The 20,884-nt window shown below is 35.6% G+C and overlaps 1 protein-coding gene across 1 annotated transcript in view; it reads right to left on the bottom strand.

Annotated features, from left to right (window-relative positions):
- Nucleotides 1–20,884, bottom strand: part of MFSD8 (major facilitator superfamily domain containing 8) — a 37,676-nt gene that overhangs the window by 15,576 nt on the left and 1,216 nt on the right. Inside the window, exons 2-6 of the mRNA NM_001205823.1 lie at nucleotides 15,429–15,520; nucleotides 10,363–10,406; nucleotides 3,557–3,797; nucleotides 2,599–2,712; nucleotides 244–388 (exon numbers count right to left, since the gene is read on the bottom strand). Of these exons, the coding sequence (NP_001192752.1) occupies nucleotides 244–388; nucleotides 2,599–2,712; nucleotides 3,557–3,797; nucleotides 10,363–10,406; nucleotides 15,429–15,520 (636 nt within the window). The remainder of the gene's footprint in view (nucleotides 1–243; nucleotides 389–2,598; nucleotides 2,713–3,556; nucleotides 3,798–10,362; nucleotides 10,407–15,428; nucleotides 15,521–20,884) is intronic.

Below are 20,884 nucleotides of genomic sequence, written 5' to 3'. Positions count from 1 at the left end.
TTAGAAACCTATAATTAGTAAATCAAGACCAAACTTTGAATCTTCAAAGAATTTATAATCTGTTCTTACTCATCATCCACTATTTTAGTTAAGAGTACCACATGCATTTGCTTATTAAAAAATATAAGTACAAGAGACATCAAAAACCAAATAAAGACATCACAGAAATAATTCTTCAATAGTGATAATGCTTATTTATTTTCACAATTTACAAGAGTAGTTTTATCATTTCTATCTAATTACCTTAATATAGTAAGGATCAGAATAATATTTAAAATTCCCAGGAAGGCGCCCAGTAAAACTGGTGCTGTGTACATGTTTATCTGCAGCTTAATGACATCCCACGTCACGCCCTTTTCTCCAATGAGTGCAAAACAAGTCTGAAAAACTTATTAAAACAAAATATGTATATGTGAATTATTACATGGGAGGTACAGGATAAAACAAATATGAAAAACATTTACCACAAAATTGGAAATACTGTATGGAATCTCAACACGGATTTCAAGAAGCAAGAAAATTGGTTCTTGGGGGGGAAGAGACAAAAAATTTACTTTTTCTGTACAAAACACAGATATAACAGTACAAAAAATATATGTGATGCAGATGTGTGATATTATAATTTCATTGGATGGAATAATTAGGAGAAAAAAGTCTAAAAAGCCTCCTTTGGGAGACAATGATGTAAAAAATGGGTGAGAAGCACTGATGTACAGACATTCACAAAGGATTACTCCTCACATAACATGTATCTTCTTTTTTAAAAAAAAGATCTCTGTGATGGACAGGGAAGCCTGGAGTGGTGCAGTCCAAGGGGTTGCAAAGAGTAGGGCACGACTGAGCTACTGAACTGACTGAGAATATTTAAGTTATACAATTTATTCCATAAAAAATTATTAAACTTTAACCAATCTCCTTATAAGAAAATGCCACATTTTAACTTAATATTATTAAATATTACCGTGGATAAAGTATTTAAACTATATATTTAATATCATTTTCAACTTGGATCTGTGGCAAAAATTGGATTGGAAAAGTATCTAATCTCCCGATTTAGATTCTGCATCTGGTTCTGCCATTACTTTACACATAGCCTTAGAATGAAAATTAAGTAAAATATTGCACCTAAAGCACTTGGAACAATATCTAGCACATAGTAAGCAGTCAATGGGCTTCCCTGATAGCTCAGTAGTAAAGAATCTGTCTGCTAATGTCTAAAGAGTCGGACATGACTGAGCAACTGAACTGAACTAAACTGAATGTCCAAAAGAATCGGACATGACTTAGCAACTAAACAGCAACAACCACAAGCAGTGAATAAATGTTTGTACTTAGTGGTGTGGTTATTACTGGAAAAGTCGTCTCATCTTTTTAGGCTTACAGCTGCTCATCTTTAATACAAAATTTTTTACTGAATAATCTTTAAAATGCTTTTTAGATGGTCAAAATATTTACTGAGAGCCTGAGCCTATATACCAGGTACTATGCTAGACACTGAGGGGAAATGGCAAATTTAAAAAGACCCAGACTACGCCCTCTTGTATTTTATAATATGTTTTAAAATAAGATCTCTTCTTATATTTTATTCCAGAACACCAAACTGAAATATTAGATTTTGGTGAATGATGAATTAGATTCTCTATTGTTAAAGAGAAGAAATGATGGAAACCAGAGCGGCCTGGGGTGATGATGAAGTAAACTGAGTTACATTCAAATTTATGCCATTTATAACTGCAATATTAAAAGCATGGGCAAATTATATGTCTTTTCAATGTTGTTATAGGCATAAAAATTAATTTCTCTACTCATTTAGCAGAAAATTAACTGGTCTTACAGAAATATTAAATCTTATTAACATACTTTTATATTCAGCTAAAGTATGAATGCTTGGAAAGAACAGACTAGTAAATTTTCTTTAAAGGTAAGGACAAAAGGCAAAAGGGTAAAGAACTTGCTATAACTTTCCTCAAATCCTTCAGTTAAAAGAACTCTGTTTCTCATAAACAGGGGAAAAAAAAAAAAAGGAAACTCTTGCTGAGATACCAAGCTAAATGATAACCTGACAAAACATACACTTTGGATTCAAAGAGTTAGGACTGAATTTCACGCCTCCCATTTATCCAGAGTGACCCTGGATAATTTACTTATATTCTCTATGCCTTGGTGTTCTAATCTGTACAATGGGGACTAATAACACTTAATCTAGTGGAACATGAGTTAACACATATAAAGAGCTTAGCCTCACAGCTGGATTAAAAAATATCATTTCCCTTCCTTTTCCATCTGCTATGGGGTTTTATGGGCTTCCCTGGCAGCTCAGATGGTCAAGAATCTGCCTACAACCTGGGTTTGATCCCTGGCTCGGGAAGATCCCCTAGAGAAGGGAATGGCTATCCACTCCAGCATTCTTGCCTGGAGAATCCCATGGAGAGAGGACCCTGGTGGGCTACAGTCCATGGGGTTGCAAAGAGTCGGACACAACTGAGAGACTAACACACACACACACACAGGGGTTTTATTCTTGGATTTCACCTAACATTTGAACTTCAAAAGTTTACCCAATTCAAATCTAAGTAATGACAACTGAAGAACACCTACCTGGACCTAGAATAAAGCCTAATGCTTGACATGCACTTGTGTTTGCCATGGAACTTGTTCTTTCCTGAAGAGAGGTAGCACCAGCAATATATGACCTAATAACAGCTACATTTCCTAAGAAAAGACACAACAATCCAAAAGAAAGTAAAGTAAAAAAAAAGAAAATATTTTATAGTTTATAAAATTCAATTTAATTTGACTCTATACGGAAGAAATATTAATCTGCAGCATAGTCACTGCTTCTTCTTTATGATTATACAAAGCATTTAGAGTCAATAAATCCATCAGTTAATAGAAACCATTACTTTTACTAATATGAAAAAACGGTTAAAGATTTGAATGAATTAAAAAAAAAAACAGCATTACAGGAAACTTAAAATTTTTTTCATCATTAAATACTGAGAAAGAATTGAGTGAGTGGAGTACTACTAATTGCTACACACTCGGCATACTTATACTATGACATAAGAAACAGAAAAAGAAATCCTAACAATTTAACTCAAAAAAACTTGTTGAGCACTTATGTTGAAGAGACACTGCTAGGGGCTACAGAGTATTTTTAAGAGTGGTCATTTGTCTCTAGTTACACCAAGTTTACTATCTAGTTGGTGATAAAGGATGAAAACAGTACAAAAAGGTACATAAGCAAATGCCAGAGACATGTTAAAGGGAAAGATCTGTTAAGGTGTAGGGTAGCCTAAGAAAGCTTCACGGAAGATGCAGAACTTGAACTGAATCTTGAAGGATGAAGAACCATGGAACAGAAAAGAGAAAATATAAGTAACGGCAACATCATTAGAAAAGGCAAAATGATAGCAAAGATATTTGCAATGAGACATCTGTATGATGAATGAGGTATAGGAGACTGAAAAGAGGTGACCCTAGATGAGAAAAGGCCATGAATGTGAGGATGAATGTAAGTTCAAAACAATCAAAAATATATATGCATACATATTACCTGCCCCAAATCCTACCAATCCACGAGCAGCCAACATGTAGTATTTATTATGAGAAGCTGGAACGTGGACATACGCATAGAGGCAGTTGGCTGCCACCGAAATAAAAATGGAAACAATAAGAGGTTCTTTTCTTGGTCTGTAATTAGACCACAAACCAAATATAGGTGAAGCTACCATCTGGCCAAGGCTATATGAAGCAATAACCCAGCCCAAAAAACTTGCATCAGCAGTCTGATCAATCTGTAGAAAAAAGAAATATGCTTTAAGAATTGTTAACCAAGAAAAGTAAAGTTAAAAAGCTGCATACATTTTTTTCTGACCATTTAACATTTCTTATTAAAACAAATAAAATCAATAATTCTAACGCATAAGTCTTATAACACTACTACTTATAATAAGGAATTCAAGCTTCTGACATTAACTATATTAACAATTCAGTACACAAGGAAAAGTGCTTAAGAAGCTTCATTTTTTAGAATAACTATAAAAATTCTACATCATAAAAAAACTTGTTAAAAAAATATTCACATTATATACCTAACAATAGCATCATAAAATTTATATGCCATTCTTTAATTCTTATAAATACAATTATTTACCCTTATGCAACTCAATAAGCTACAGTTTATTAGCTTTTTTATTATTATTTGTTGGGACTAACTGCACACAATAATGAAATTCCAAATAAAATTTATCTCATTAAACCTACTACTAATTCTTCCTTTCAGCATCGACAATCCAGAGTTCTACCAAAGAGGATTTATATATCATGAATGTTGAGGGAAGAACTAAATGATTAAAACTCAGAAAATACTTTCAGAAAACAGAGAATTCTAGCTTACAAAGGGACTATGGAATAAATCAGAAGATTGTTTTTATATACAGTAGATTATATAATAATTTAGAAAAGTAAGAACCATTATGTATTGGGACATAAGGTTAAACCTATGCAGGTTAAATGGTAGAATAATTTAACAAGAAAAACCATGGGCTTTTTTTTCCAAAGGTATTTTTAAATAGCTGAAAATGACTATATTTAGGTATATTTTTTGTTTGTACAGATGAGAAATAAGAGTGAATAAGTATAACAACTTCATGTCCTACATGTAACAATTTAAAAAGCAATGAAAACTAAACTTTAATATTAGATGTCCAGTAATTTGAAAGCAAAGGATAAAAGTGTCTTCTCAGGAGATTAATTGATCATAGTCAAGTGTCCATTGCATGGACAGAAGTGAACTGATTCTTGAAGGTGCCTGTAACACTTGGAACAGTATCTGCTATTTTAGTTGGATACTATTTACAATGACTGGGAAACTGCAATCTGTTAGAATTCTGCTAGAATTGTAACAGGAAAGTAACATGGTTTGGAAGATACAGGTTCTATACTACAACAGAAAGTTCAATTTAGTAACTGAACTGTTAGCTGTGCTCCTGTGTGCTTCTCCCTCATTGTAATAACAGCATCCTGTTTCCCGCCCTCTGGCCACCTCTAATGATCCCCCTCATATTGTTTTCAGGATAAAACCTAAACTCTTTCTTAAGAAAAACTAGCTCACTAGCTGGCCACTGTCTCTCCTCTCCAACCTCATCTCTCTGCATGCTTCCTCCCCAGCTACTAACTTCCAGCCACACAGAACTTTTTAAAGTTTCCAAACTGAGTCAAGCTCTTTGCTTCCAGGCTTTTGCACAGGTTTCTCTACTGCACCTTCCATCAGGAATGCCTTTCTAACCTCCTACTTCCTGGCCCTGATCATTCCTTCAGGTGGTCAATTTCTGGAGGGCCTTCCCAATTCAATTCTGATATAACTGATTTTGGAAAATCTTCCAGGATCTCTTTGGTCTAGATTAGCAACATCTCCTAACCCCCATGTCTGTCTGTCTGTGTATGTCTATCACCCCTCCTGCTCACTCCTTCTCTCTCTCTCTCTGCCTGCCTCTCTCCCCATCTCTAGTTCTCTCTGCCCTGTGCATGAGCACACAAAGGCATGCACGCACACACACTTTTTATCTGTAAACTTGTTTGATTTTGCACACTTCAGCGAAAGTCAGATCTGTTAGCTTCTCTTTAAAACAAAAGACAAAGCATATATTGAATTTCAAAATATTCTTCTCTAAACATGTTAATAATAATGACAAAGTTCTAGAAATCTTAAAGCTTTGCCATGGGAGCTGAGATGTGTTCCAAGCCTTCTCAACTATTTGCTGGGCTGCGCTGTGTGTGCTTAGTTGTGTCGGACTCTTTGCGACCCCATTGACTGTAGCACACCGGGCTCCTCTGTCCATGGAATTGTCCAGAAGAATACTGGAGTGGGTTACTATTTCCTACAGGGGATCTTCCCGACTCAGGGAGCAAACCTGCACCTCTTATGTCTCCTGCATTCGCGGGTGGATTCTTTACCACTATGCCACCTAGAAGCCCCCTCAATTATTTACTTATAGATTATTGCTTATTCATCCAATTACAGCTATTAAGGCCTTCACTGTGACAAAACCTGTGTGAGGCAATACGAATACAAATTGAGTAAACACTTCCCTGCCACCAAGCAGATTCCAAATCAAGTTCTACTCATCTGATTTAGAAAAATCCTGCATTTTTGACCGAGGGGAAAAAACCAGCATGCTTAACTCTTTTTCTGTCAAATAAGGATAACTTCACAGAGCTGTTATGAGAATTATTCAAGGCAATACATGTAGAGTACTTAGAGCCATATCTGCACATAGTATGCACTAAATGAATGTCACCTATGCAATAAAAACATTAATATTTCTTAGCATTTTATTTTTACTGATGTCAGCTTTATTATTATATTTTATTGTAATTCATGCATGGGTACCCCCACTATGTTCCTGGACCTATAGATAACCCATTATCCCAATTCAAAATCTAGGTTTAAGAATATGATTCTTCCTGGAAATTAAGCACAACTCTGGGCAACACTGGAGAAGGCAATAGCACCCCCACTCCAGTACTCTTGCCTGGAAAATCCCATGGACAGAGGAGCTTGGTAGGCTGCAGTCCATGGGGTCGCTGAGTCGGACACGACTGAGTGTCTTCACTTTCACTTTTCACTCTCATGCATTGGAGAAGGAAATGGCAACCCACTCCAGTGTTCTTGCCTGGAGAATCCCAGGGACGGGGGAGCCTGGTGGGCTGCCGTCTATGGGGTCGCACAGAGTCGGACACGACTGAAGCGACTTAGCAGCAGCAGTAGCAGCTGGGCAATACAGCCTAAGGAACCACCCAGCTGATAGCGGTCTATCAACCATGGCCAGAAGCACAAGCCAGAGATTCACAGTAGTAGCAAATTTCTTTCAGACAGATAATTTACTGTTTGGGTTTTCTGGGTTTTTTTCTGGCAGGGGGGAGAGGGGTGGCCCAGCTTTTTAGCTTTCTCAGAGATGACTTTTAAGCTAAGCAATATGTGGTAACATATTATCATAAGAGAGATAGTAACCTCAAATTAATAATGAAAATTTTGATAAACAATAAGAAATTGCTATATAGCACAGGGAACTATATTCAATAGTTTGTAATAATCTATAATTAAAAAATATATATGTAGATATGTATGTCTGTGTGTGTAACTGAATTACTTTACTGAACATCTGAAACACTATAAATCAACTACACTTCAATAAATAAAATTAGAAAGAGAAAGAATGAAAAATTTTAAGGCAGTAGGTAACATAGTACTGTAGAGTCAGATTTTGGTTTCAGATAGGCTTGATTCTGCCATTTTCTAGCTGTGATCTTGGGCAAGCTACATAACTTCTCTGAGTTTTTTTATCTGTTAAACAGGAGTGATAATAACCACCTCACAGAGTTGTTAAGAAAATCAAAAGATAATTTACATGTTTGTGCCTGGCACACAGTAAGTTATTAATAATTATAATTATTATAATAATATTAATACTATTATGAAATAACTTGACAAAATTATTTCACAAGATTTTGGGTGAAAATGTTATATTTGTATTGCTAAAGAACTAGTGATATGTTCATGTGACCTCAATAATTTTTCTTTTGAAGAGATTTCAAGTATTTGCTGAAAGCAGTGAATTTCAAAATTCAATGTATTATGCTGAGTAGACCTAATTGTGCAAATACCTTTTTTTTTTGAAAATTTTGAGGTTAGACACAGAGACCACTGAAATCAAGAGTTTTGATATATGGAAATATATATTTTAGCACAGAAGATGTTGCTTCAGAATTGTGACATATACTACTCTAATAACTCTGTCGGTATGGAAAGAGTTTTTAAGTTCATGAGTAATGATTTCATGTAAAATAAAGCTTTAATTAGTTTAAATTAATTTTCAAAATGACAATGACACTGGGGCACTAAATCACTAAAAAGTAAAATTAATATTTTCTTCCTATATTTCTTTTAAAGATAGCGTAAGAAGTAGAATTTTAAGTTAATAAAATCTAAAATGAATATAAGATGTCAATAAATTCCTTATATGTGTTTTTGCATGCTCAGTCACATCCGACTCTTTTCGACCCCATGTACTGTAGCCCGCCAGACTCCTTCCTGTCTATGGGATTTTCCCAGCAAGAATACTGGAGTAGGTTGCCATTTCCTCCTCTAGGGGATCTTCTCAACCCAGGGATCAAACCCATGTCTCCTGCATTGCAGGTGCATTCTTTACCACTGAATAAGTATAATTTCTAAACCTTAAACATTCATCACATTATGTTTAGTATTTTTGTTGAAGCCATCCGGCCATTCTAACAACGTAGTAGAGAAGTTTGGTACATTCTCTGTAACACACAGTTACAACACTCAATGGTAAGTGTTAATGATAAAGGGATATCGAAGTACAAGGGAAAACCTTCTAATCCAAAGTGAGGTGAGGGACAGTAAGAAAAGGCTTTTCAGAAGGGACACTGGAGCAAAGGCCTGAAAATAGTGGAGAAGAAGGGAGGAGGGGAATGGCAGAAGAAAGGAGAGATGCAGGAGAAAAAATCATTCCAAAAAAAAAAAAAGGAGGAAAATGTGCAAAGATCTGAAGCATCTTAGGCTCATCTAAGTACATGTATCTAATAAATTTTGCAAGTGAGCATGCAAAAAAACCAGGCATAAAAAATTTATTGACATCTTATATTTCATTTTGGATTTTTTAGTACAGTATAATTTTTAAACTCTAAACAGTCATCAAATATATCTAGTATTTTTGCTGAAGCCCTCCAGCCACTCTAACAACCTACCAGGGAAGTCAGGTAAACTCTCTGTAACACACAGTTACAACACTCAATGATAAGTGTTAACGGGAAAGGGACATAGAAGCACATAGGAAAACGTTCTAACCCAAAGCGAGGTGAGGGACAGTAGTTTTTATGATTGTTAACTTAAAATGTTATTTTCTTATGCTATTTTTAAAGGAAATATAGAAGGAAAATACTAATTTTACTTTTAGTGATTTAGTACCACATTTTCATTGCCATTTTGAAAATTAACTATAACTGATTAAAACATTATTTTACATGAAATCAATACTCATGAAACTAAAACTTATTATAGATATAATGTGGGCGAAGGCTCAGGATTTGGGCTGAAACACACATACACATTGCTGGAGAAAACCAAAATACAAGGAGCAAGTAGATAAAGAACAATACACAAAATAATTTAGGAATAAAGAGTTAGGGTAATGGCATGGAAGCTAAAAGAAGGTTTCAAGAAGCAGAGAAAGGACAACAATGTCAAGCACTACCCAAATGTCACCTCAAGTAAGGACTGAAAAGTATCTAGTATTTATTTGGTGAGTAAGTCTTTGAAGAACTCATCAAGAGCAGTTTCAGGGTAGCAGAGGAGTTAATCACATTGTAGCAAGTTAAGGAGTGAACAGGAATTAGGAATTAAAGAAGAATTCCTTCAGAAACCTTGACTGAAATATTATTATAGATTCATTATGCTTCCAACTTAAATACTGATTTTTTTAAATAAATTCATTACTGGAATTTTAAGATAAAACTGACAGTTACATGTCAAATATATTTTTGTAACAGGTAGACTTGACAGGACTTGATGATCAATTGATGTCAGGGTACCCACCAAATTTTCATCTTCTTTTCACTCTCTCCTTCCCATCTAGGACTCGCGTTAGGCATTACTGACAGTAACCACAGCATCAAAATATGTATATTGTCAATTCATTCCACAATGTCACCTGACAACCCAAATTAATTCTATCGGAAAGTATGAAATGTGTACATTTTAGGAATTCAGACTATGTCTAACCTAGTTTCCTTTTTATCAGGGAAGGGGTATGAAGAGGATGGGAAAATGGCTAATAAGGATGTGACCATATATCTAAGGGCTTCCCAGGTGGCTCAGGGGTAAAGAATCTGCCTGCAATTCAGGAGATGCAGGTGACAGGATTCAATCCCTGGGTCAGAAAGATCTCCCAGAGGAGGGCATGGCAACCCACTCCAGTATTATTGCCTGGAGAATCCCAAGGACAGAGGAGCCTGGTTGGCTATAGTTCATGGGGTTGCAAAAAGAGTTGGACATGACTGTAGTGACTGAACACAAGCACACACATACCATATATCTGTGTTTGCCTAGGACTGCTGGATATAATCCTATATTCTGCTATAATACTCTTCTCACTTCAAAAGTGTTCTGGTTTGCACAATAAAGCATATGGTCACCTTACTTATAACCCTCTTTAGAGGAATTATGCTCATGTTATTCTAGTAAAGATTAAATCAGAATACTACAGAAACCCCCTAGAAAACTACATAACAGTTACGTTACTACTACAGCTACTTAAGAGAAGAATGAAGTGTACAAACCTTTTGGAGATATGGCCATATTGACATTATCACAATAGAAAATCCTGTGAAGAGGCGAATTCTGTTATTTATATTTACAATTTCATCACTACAGATACAATTTTTTGAACATGAATTTTAAAACATCATTCTGAATTTACAAATTTATTACCACAAATGTTTAATTTATCAAGCAATGGGATTTTATTTATCAGAAGAAAAATAAATACTTAAGACTTGAAAATATATATATAATTATAGTCCCTCACTATAATTATCATAATAAAAGCAGAGGACCTATATTTCTCCTTATTCACATGTCTTTATTGTAGCTGAAAATTACTGAAAGCTTTGTTAAGCGTTTACAGCAAAAATAAATGGAGGAAAGGCCACTCTGTTATAGAGGAATGCTAAATTTGTAATATTTTATTTGAGAGAAATAATTGACTGTAGGGAGGACTAAGAAGGAAAATGACCTTTACAGGGGACAGTGGCTAAAAAGAACCAGGATTCCTCAAGATGGGCATACCGTAACAGAAAATTGTCTCTGCTAGCTTTTATTGCTTGATAACTGCGATGATTATCATTGGACTTCCCAGATGGTGCTACTGGTAAAGAACCTGCCTGTCAATGCAGGAGACATAAGAGACCCGGGTTTGATCCTTGTGTCAGGAAGATCCCCTGGAGGAGGGCATGGAAACCCACTCCAGTATTCTTGCCTGGAGAAGTCCATGGACAGAGGAGCCTGAAGGGCTACAATCCATGGGGTGGCAAAGAGTCGGACATGACTGAAAAGACTTAACACACACACAACTGTAATGATTAACTCCAATACTATTTGTCAATTTTAAATATTAGGCATATCCAATCAAAATCATATCAAAGCTATTTTTTAAAAAGTTGTATTAAGATAGAATTCACATAGAATTCACCCATTTAAAGTGTATGATTCAATGAATTTTAGTATTCCAAATATATGCAACCATCACTGTAGTCAATTTTGGAATACCACAGTCATTTCAAAAAGAAACCCTGGACCCTTAGTTATCCTCTGTTACCCTCCATCCTCTCCCCTACAGCCATAAGCAACCCAGAAATCTACTTTCTGTCTCTATAGGTTTTCCTTTCCTGGATTTTCACATGAACAGAATCATACAGTATGTGTTTTTCTTGTCTGGCTTCTTTCTTTGATAATACTTTCAAGGTTCATCAATGTTGTAGCAGTGTCAATACTTCGTTCCTTTTTTAAAAGCCTGGTTTATTTTTTATTATTAATTGGAGGATAATTTCTTTACAATATTGCACTGGTTTCTGCCATATATCACTATGAATCAGCCATAGATATACATACGTCTCGCTCCTTGTGAACCTCCCTCCCACCTCCCATCTCATTCCCACCCCTCTAGGTTGTCACAGAGCACCAGATTTGAGAAAAGTCTGACTTAAAAAATAATTTAATTATTAGTTTCATTTTAGTGTATTTTGAATTAACACAATGACTTCAATGAAAACAGGGTTGAAAGAGTCAACAAATATTTGAAAACAAGACTACTATTGCACAATCAAGAAACTTGTAAACAGGTAAAATGTTTAACCAATTAAACCAATTAAAATCTGAAGTTAAATTTTTTTTTGCTGTTCAATTTGAAATTATTACTTATGTTTTAGATAATTGAGTACTAAAAAATTAGAAGTGTTTTAAATGAAAAACAATTGTTGCAGAGCTTGCTACCTAAACAACATTCATTTGCAGCCCCACTTCCTGATAGAATCCTGGTTGTATTCAAGTATTTATCCTCGTTCACAAAGTCACATACTTTGGAGGACACTGTGTCCACCCCAAATTCCAGAGGGTCAGTCCTTAGGTCCCAACATTCTAGCTGATGATGGGTTTAGAAGTTAACAGGTAACCCTGTTCTGATCATTGCGAAACGAGGGGAGGTCTACTTTGGGACCTCCAGGAAAGAACTCCTCATCTCTTTGGAGGTTTAAAAAATAAGCCCCTTTCAGTCAGTAAAAATTTCTGTGAAAGGACTGACACCTGGAAGTGCTGCTGCATCCTTGCCATAGCCTAAGGATGAAGGCCATACACAGAAGAGAGCGAAACCAAAATACTTATTCAGAAGCAGAGCCAGGGAGGGTCACCTGGAGTTGTTCCCCTGTGGACATCTTATAAGAAAACATCACTGTTCAAGCCAATTTTTTGTTTGTTTGCTTTTCTTAAGGATTTTATTGACAGAAAAAATAAAGAAAAAATTACCAATATAAATTAAAGTGATCAGTTTTGATGTCCTACATTTACTGGTCATCATTGTCAGGTTGTTAACATACTTGTTCAAACCGATTTGAATCAACATTTTTTTTCCTGATATTTGTAGAGATCATAATAATATACAATCCAATAAAATATTGAAAATATCCTTTATTTTGTACTTTTCTTTAGTTTTAGCTTTATATAAAATCTGTTTTTATTCAATGCTGAATCATAAGGAAGATTGGCAAGTGACAGAAAACAAGAGAACGACCCAGGATTAATAGAAAGAATATGGAAAAAAATTTAGTCAAATGACCACTAAATCCATCTCAGGAAGAAAGCAGTTGCAAAATTAGTGCCTATTGACTTAGAGGGTCCAAGCTTGGAAAAAAAAAAATTAATCCCCTAAAACATTCCTTTAAAAACTATCACAGTATTAAGAAATACTATATATATATATAGTATTTGAGAAAAAATATGTATATTCCTTAGCATTCGAACACAATTACAGTTCTTAATTTTTTTTCCTGATAAAGATTAACTTTTTAGTAAATATATTTTCAAAAATAATGTTAATAGGTTAAAATGCATCAAGCTTTATAAATTAAGATTTTTGCACTTCACTCAGGCTTCCATTGTGGCTCAGCCAGCAAAGAATCCACCTGCAATGTAGAAGACCTGGGTTCGTTCCCTGGATTGGGAAGATCCCCTGGAGAAGAGAAAGGCTACCCACTCCAGTATTCTGGTCTGGAGAATTCCATGGACTGTATAGTGCATGGGGTCGCAGAGTTGGACATGACTGAGCACTTTACTATTTGTATGTATCAATATAAAAGTTAAATGAGGTTCACAGGCAACAAAAGAAAAAAATAGATTTGCTGAACTACACCAAAATTTAAAGCTTTTGTGAACAAAGGGCACAATCATCAGAGTGAAAGAAAAAAAAGTCCTGGAATGGTAGAAAATATTTGCAAATATATTCAGAATATACAAAGAACTCTGCTGCTGCTGCTGCTGCTGCTGCTGCTAAGTCACTTCAGTCATGTCCGATTCTGTGCGACCCCATAGATGGCAGCCCATCAGGCTCCGCTCAAAAACAAAACAACAAAAACATTATTTTTTTTTAAAATGGGGAAAGGACTTAAACGACATTTCTTCAAAGATCATATATAGATGGCCAATACGCACGTGAAAAGATGCCCAGTGTAAATAATCATCAAGGAAATGCAAATCAAAATCACAATGAGCTACCATCTCATGCCCATTAGAATGACTTGTTGCTATTTAGTTGTTAAGTTGTGCAGATTCTTTTGCGACTGCATGGACTGTAGCCCAGCAGGCTCCTCTGTCCACTGAATTTCCCAGGCAAGAATACTGGAGTGGGTTGCCATTTCCTTTCCCAGGGGATCCTCCCTATCCAAAGATTGAACCTGAGTCTCCTACATTGGCAGGTGGGTTCTTTACCATTGAGCCACCTGGGAAGCCCCATTAGAATGACTACTATTAAATAAACATAAGAGTTGGTGAAGATGCAGAAAAATTTGGACCATGACTGTCAATGGTAATGTAAAATGCAGCAGCAGCTATGGGAAAAAGTATAGCAGTTCCTCAAAAAATTAAAAATAGAATTATCATATGATATAGCAATTTCACTTCTTATATACCCAAAAGAACTGAAAGCAGGATGTTAATGAGATATTTGCACACTCATGTTCACAGCAGCTATTTCTAAGAAACAAGACATTGAATTAACTCAAATGTTCATCAACAAATAAATGGATAAACAAGATGTGGTGTACACTGAAGGGGATCAAAACATGTTATTTCAAAATATGCTGCTTTGGCATATTGATTATTTTGAGCTGAAGGTAACTAACAGGAGACACAGTAGGGCTCTCTGCCCTCCCTATTTCTGCCCAAAAATAGGGCATAAATTTCCCCTGAGAAATGTACTCTTCCAGTACCAGGAAGAAGAAAACATTCTTATCACTGGAGATGAAGTACAGGTGCTGAGATAAGCCTGTTACAAACAAACCTTACAAAACCACCTGCATCCTCCATTAGCGTCGCCCATGTATTTCCAAGTCACTTTCCCACAGTTACCATCCCCAGAAGCCCAACCCCTTTCCTTTGTCTAGTCAGTTCTCCACAATCACAGCCCTTTATTAAAATAGTAAGTATATAACATCATGAATGTTTCTTTGGGGTTTTCACTTCTTTTCTATGAAGCCCCCTGTGAAACATAAAAAATATTAACATCAACTAAATTTTTATGATCTTCTCCTGTTGACCTGCCTTTTGTCAGTTTAATTCACAGGCCCCAGCTGTAAATACTAAGAAAATAGAGGAAAAATTATCCCTCTCTACAATTTACACAACAGACTATTAGCCTTAAAAAAGAAGGAAATACTGGCACATGCTACAACACGAATGAAACTTAAGGACGTAATACTAAATGAAATAAATCAAGTCACAAAATAAAAAATACTGTATGATTCCATTATGTGAATATCTAGAGTAGTCAAATTCATAGAAACAGAAAGCAAAATGATGATTAACAGGGGTTGATGAGGAAGGGGAAATGAGTCATTGTTTAATTGGTATAGAGTTTCCGTTTTTACAAGACACAAATGTTACTACCATTTGTGGAGACTGGTTACTACCATCTAGATACATTTAACATTCTGAACTTAGAAATGGTTAAGATGGTGCATTTGATGTTATATGGATTTTACCACAATAAAATTTTTTTTTTAATTAAATGACATTCAAATATGTCAAATATGTCAAATTTTACCTAAATTTTTAAAATTACTTATAATTTAATACTTACCTACACTGCTAAGAAACATAGTAAGATACAGAATCCTAATAGATCTCCATCGGCTCTTATAATGCTCCTCAGTTTCTATAATATCCCATTCTCTAAGTGTAAAGAAGAAAAAAAGTAGTATCAAGTTAGCTCATTATATGCAAATCTTTCTGTGGCACAATTTTATTTTCTCTCTCCTAAAGTCATTAAAATTACATGACAGAGGTCTAATTTACCAATAATGGTTTCTACTGTATTAATTCATCTATAAATAAGTATTATATCTTTTAATTTCCATGGACTGTATTTATGCATCATTGTGCATAGAAACTAGGGAGACATGAGGTAGCTGAAAAGGCAAAATATTTTGTGAACCAATTATTTTGCTATTGTTGGCATGCTACAAAACTTATAAACAAAAGTGTTGAAATTTGCTAAACTGACAAAATGAATAAAGTATATAAAAATAAATAAAATAGTTACTTCAATCTCCTACAGGTAGGACAAATAACTAGTAACTATTAAAAGAACAACAGGGGTTTCCTGGTGGCTCAGTGGTAAAGAATTCAGCTGCCAATGTAGGAGATATGGTTTCATTCCCTGGTTCCAGAAGATCCCACATTCTGTGGCGCAACTAAGCCCATGCTCCCTCCAGAGCTCGGGAGCGACAACTCTTGAGCCCAGGTGCCCCAGCTACAGAAGCCTGCACACTCTACAGCCGGTAGAAGAGAAGTCACTAAAATGAGAAGCCGGTGCAGGGCAATTAGAGAGTAGATCTCACTCGCTGCAACTAGAGGAAAGCTCAAGCAGCAACAATGACCTAGTACAGCCAAAAACAAATTTTTAATTAAAAAAAAAAAAAGATAATAACTGTCACCATGATGACATGCTCTACTTGATGACATCAAATTAACTTTGCTGTAGGAAACTACTTTGGCTGGATACTTGAAGCAAAATTAATATAAGTGACACCAAGAAGGTTTGATGTGACTTAAGACATTCCTAGCCCTGAGACTTCCTGAAACACTTGCCTTTGCTCCAACATGAGTTACCAGACAAGTTCTGTTAGTGGACCGAAGAGAGACCAAGCCCCTCCAGGCTGGGCTAAGTTTTCATATAAGCCTGTGACCTGGATTAAGGGTACGTATATTAGTCATATAGACTACCTTTGTCAGGTGATACATTAGTGTCTGTACTCCTTACATTTTCACATATACATACAAAAAAGAGCAAATTTACCTTAATATGAGCATTATGTTTTCAAAGAATTAAGACAAACATAACAGAAAACGACTTTTTACATTCCATATATCAGCAAAATATACACCATTCAATCCTCACACGGAATTCTGGCTTATATTTAAAGTACTGGGTTACTACTATAATTTTAATGAACTCATTTTTATTTTCTGAAGAACAAAAATCTAATTGATAACCATAAAGAAAAGTATCACTAAAATAAGCCTAAACATTTTCAAATAATCAATTTTATCAGATCCTATCTAAGTCATAGAAACAACCAAGAGAAGAAAACTATTTGATTCTGAAAAAAATGTAATAAAATTTTTTGAGTAACTTTGACTTGGAAAGTCAGTCAAAAGTCTTTCTCTTTCAATGACAGCTATCAAATATTAAAAGGAGGATAGAATATCACTATTACTCTCCATATAACAATGGATAAAAGCAAAGAGCATCAGCGAATCCAAAAATAACTGGTTGGAAGGTCACATGGCCTCCAAGTATCACTTGTCAGGTGACTTACTAGTCAGAAAATGGAAAATGAGCCTTTATAATTGAGAGATATACCAGTAACCCTCTTAACCAAGTAGTCAAGCTTGGCATTCCCAACAGTGGGATAGCCTGGCATCCACTGCACCCTGACATACTGGGATGTTCTCAACATAAGCCATGGGATGTTCTTGCCAGAAATGTTTGACCAGGATCTACTCAGAAATAGTCCACAAATCCAGAATGTGAGATGTTCCAAAGAAAACAGAAAACTAACCTAGACTTGCCAGAGGACTCAACGTTGGGAAGAACAGAAACAGAAAGTCAGGGGACAGTTTTAGGATGGTAGAGTCTAAAAAGACCTAAAGGATCAAAGTTTGAACATTACTTAGATATGATTTAAAAAATAATAGCTATAAAGTATATTTTTGGAACAAGTGGAAAAATATAAGTACAGTGTATATATTTTGAATTAATAGTGTATTTTAGCTGTGCTAACAGTGATAAACTGCCATGTAAAAGAATGAATATGTTTTGGGGAGATGTAGGCTGAAGAATACAATATTTAGGATAAAGTGACATAATGTTTGCAACCTACTTTGAGTTTGGCAAGAGGTGTGTGTGTGTGTGTGTGTGTGTGTGTGTGTGTGTGTAGAAAGAGAGATTTGAACAGTGTGGAAAAGGCTAACAGTGACAGGGTAATTTGATGTTTATTATACTGTATTGTCCATTTTTCTGAATTTAAAATGTTTCAAAACAAATATTTTACTTTTCATTCTTTTCAATTCAAAAAATAAAACTTTGGTGAAGAAATGGATCTTTTTTCCTTGTTGGAAATAGTAGGAGTATAGGAGAATATAACTGTCCTTCAATCAAGTTATCATTTTTACTACATTTTCTTAACCTTGATGATTCAACCAACCCTGTCACATGACTGAGAGTAACTTCCCAAAGGCTTTGTTCTTGTATCATTAATGGAAAAGAAAATATTCTGCACTGCCAAGGTGACTTAACATTTTGGTTCCTTTCTATTATCATTGCTGTATTCTGGTATTAGTTCTCCACTTGAGACTCTCCTTCAAGTAAAATTGCAGTGCTAAGGGTTTTACCATGTCTAATATTTTCATTTCAAACTATACCTCAAACAGCAGCATGCTTATCAAAGTTGTGACTTAAACAATGAGGAATATACAACGTATTGGAGTAAATGGATAACCAAACTTAGCTAGATAAAATTCAACAGGAATAAGTAAAAGGTACCATATTTAGGCTCAATAGATCAAGATCTAACAGAAGGATTCTTGGGTAAGCAGCCATACTTTACTTGCCAAAAAAAAGACTGGATTTCCTGAGGGAAAAAATAAAATCGTACCTTTACCAGAGAGCATCTGTTAACTCCTGAAGAGCAAAAAAGAACCCATACTGACAGAGGATAAGAGAAAGGAGTCTGTGGTCACTGGTAGAATAGTGTAATGATGTAAAGTTAGAGAAATTAAAAGACAGAAATAAACTGAGAGTGTTTCATAAAGGATCTTCTATACAACCATGAGTGCTAGTAATATCTGTTTTACAGAGATTAGGCTGAAGTTGCAAAGAAAAATTTTAAGCACCTGTAAGACTTTAGGATATTCAACTACTGTCTATATAAGCCAATCTGTCCTACCACCTGTTTCTGTGTGGTCTGTGACCTAAGAATAGTTTTTACAGATGAATACTTGTGATTAATTCCATGACAGAAAACATTAACTCTGAACTCCAATTAAACAAAATGCCACCCTCACAAGAATTCTATTCGTCTCACTATTAGACCTGTATTATAAAAAATTGTACTTTTACTGTTGAATTTTAAATTTCATTACTGCAAAAATTTTATGGAAGCTTACTTTCTTACTTGTATACATTATACAAGTAATGTATAAGTATTATATACATACTTAGATGTATTATATACATCTAAGTATGTATATAATAACTTTGATTTTGCCTCCTGGCCTGCAAAGCCTAAAATATTTACCATACAGGCCTTTACAAGAAAAGTTTACCAACCCCTGTGCTCTTAAACTCTATGGATAGGGTCAGTGGGGATCACTAAGGACTCACCACATCAGTAAATCAGAATCAGCCTTCTTAGTGATGAACGGTTGGTGGTGAAATAGATTCATGTTTTTGCAATTTATTCAAAGAGAACAGGGCTTACTAATTAGTGTTACATCTGTTCCTTTTACTAGGGAAACTATGTTTTTAAAGACAGTAAACTTACTGAATTATTTTCAAAATACTCCCTTTTTATTCATAAAAATGCTAAATCTAAATTCAGATGGATAGAACATCTGAGTTTAAATGGAACCTAATGAGCATCAGACTGGTTGAAAATAGGGAAAAGAGTACGTCAAGGCTGTATATTGTGACCCTGCTTATTTAACTTACATGCAGAATACATCTTGTGAAATGCCGGGCTGGATGAAACACAAGCTGGAATCAAGATTGCCAGGAGAAATATCAATAACCTCAGATATGAGGATGACACCACCCTTATGGCAGAAAGTGAAGAGGAACTAAAGAGTCTCTTGATGAAGGTTAAAGAGGAGAGTGAAAAAGCTGGCTTACAATTCAACATTCAAAAAACGAAGATCATGGCATAGAGTCCCACCACTTCATGGCAAACAGATGGGGTGACAATGGAAACAATGACAGAGACTTTTATTTTCTTGGGCTCCCAAATCACTGCAGATGGTGACTGCAGCCATGAAATTAAAAGACACTTGCTTCTTGGAAGAAAAGCTATGACCAACCTAGACACTTCATTTAAAAGAGAGACATTACTTTGCCAAAAAGGTCCATCTAGTCAAAGCTAACGTCTTACCAATAGTCATGTACAGATGTGAGAGTTGTACCATAAAAGCTGAGCACCAAAGAATTGATGCTTTCAAACTGTGGTGCTGGAGAAGACTCTTCAGAATCCCTTGGACTGCAAGTAGATCAAACCAATTAATCCTGAAGAAAACCAATCCTGAACATTCATTGAAAGGACTGATGCTGAAGCTGAAACTCCAATACTTTGGCCACGTGAAGCGAAGAGCCAACTCATTGGAAAAGACATTGATGCTAGGAAAGACTGAAGGCAGGAGGAGAAAGGGACAACAGAGGATGAGATGGTTGGATGGCATCACTGACTTAACAGACATGAGTTTGAATAAGCGTCAGGAGATGGTGAAGGACAGGAAAGCCTCGAACACTGCAGTCCACTGTGTCGCAGAGACAGACATGACTGAGCGATGCAACAACCATAACAACATTATCATTTACTTGGACAAAATTGAAGCTAAGAATTAAGTGGAAAAAAAATTCCCTTCCTAAAGTAGATTTATTTGGTGGCTCAGACGGTAAGGAATCTGCCTGCAAGGCAGGAGACCCAGGTTTGATCCGTGGGTCAGGAAGATTCCCCTGGAGAAGGGAATGGCGACCCAATCCAGTATTCTTGCCTGGAGAATTCCATGGACAGAGGAGTCTGACTGGCTACAGTCCATGTGGTCACAAAGAGTCGGACACGACTGAGTAACCCTTATTTGGACAAAGTGACAGAATGTACCCTAAGACTACATCTAACCATAATTCAAGGATCCTTGAATCTACGTGGAAAACTCCCAAGGACTAGGAAGAAGCAAAACAATACTAAGAAATTTAAAAGTCCCATAGTCCATGCACTCAAGTTCATACACTTAACTAGTAGGAGAGATCTTTAGCTTTCA

This window comes from Bos taurus, chromosome 17 (assembly GCF_002263795.3).
Source record: "Bos taurus isolate L1 Dominette 01449 registration number 42190680 breed Hereford chromosome 17, ARS-UCD2.0, whole genome shotgun sequence".
NCBI lineage: Eukaryota > Metazoa > Chordata > Mammalia > Artiodactyla > Bovidae > Bos > Bos taurus.
The sequence above is the reverse complement of the archived record's forward strand: the minus strand, read 5'-3'. Positions and strand labels throughout refer to the sequence as shown.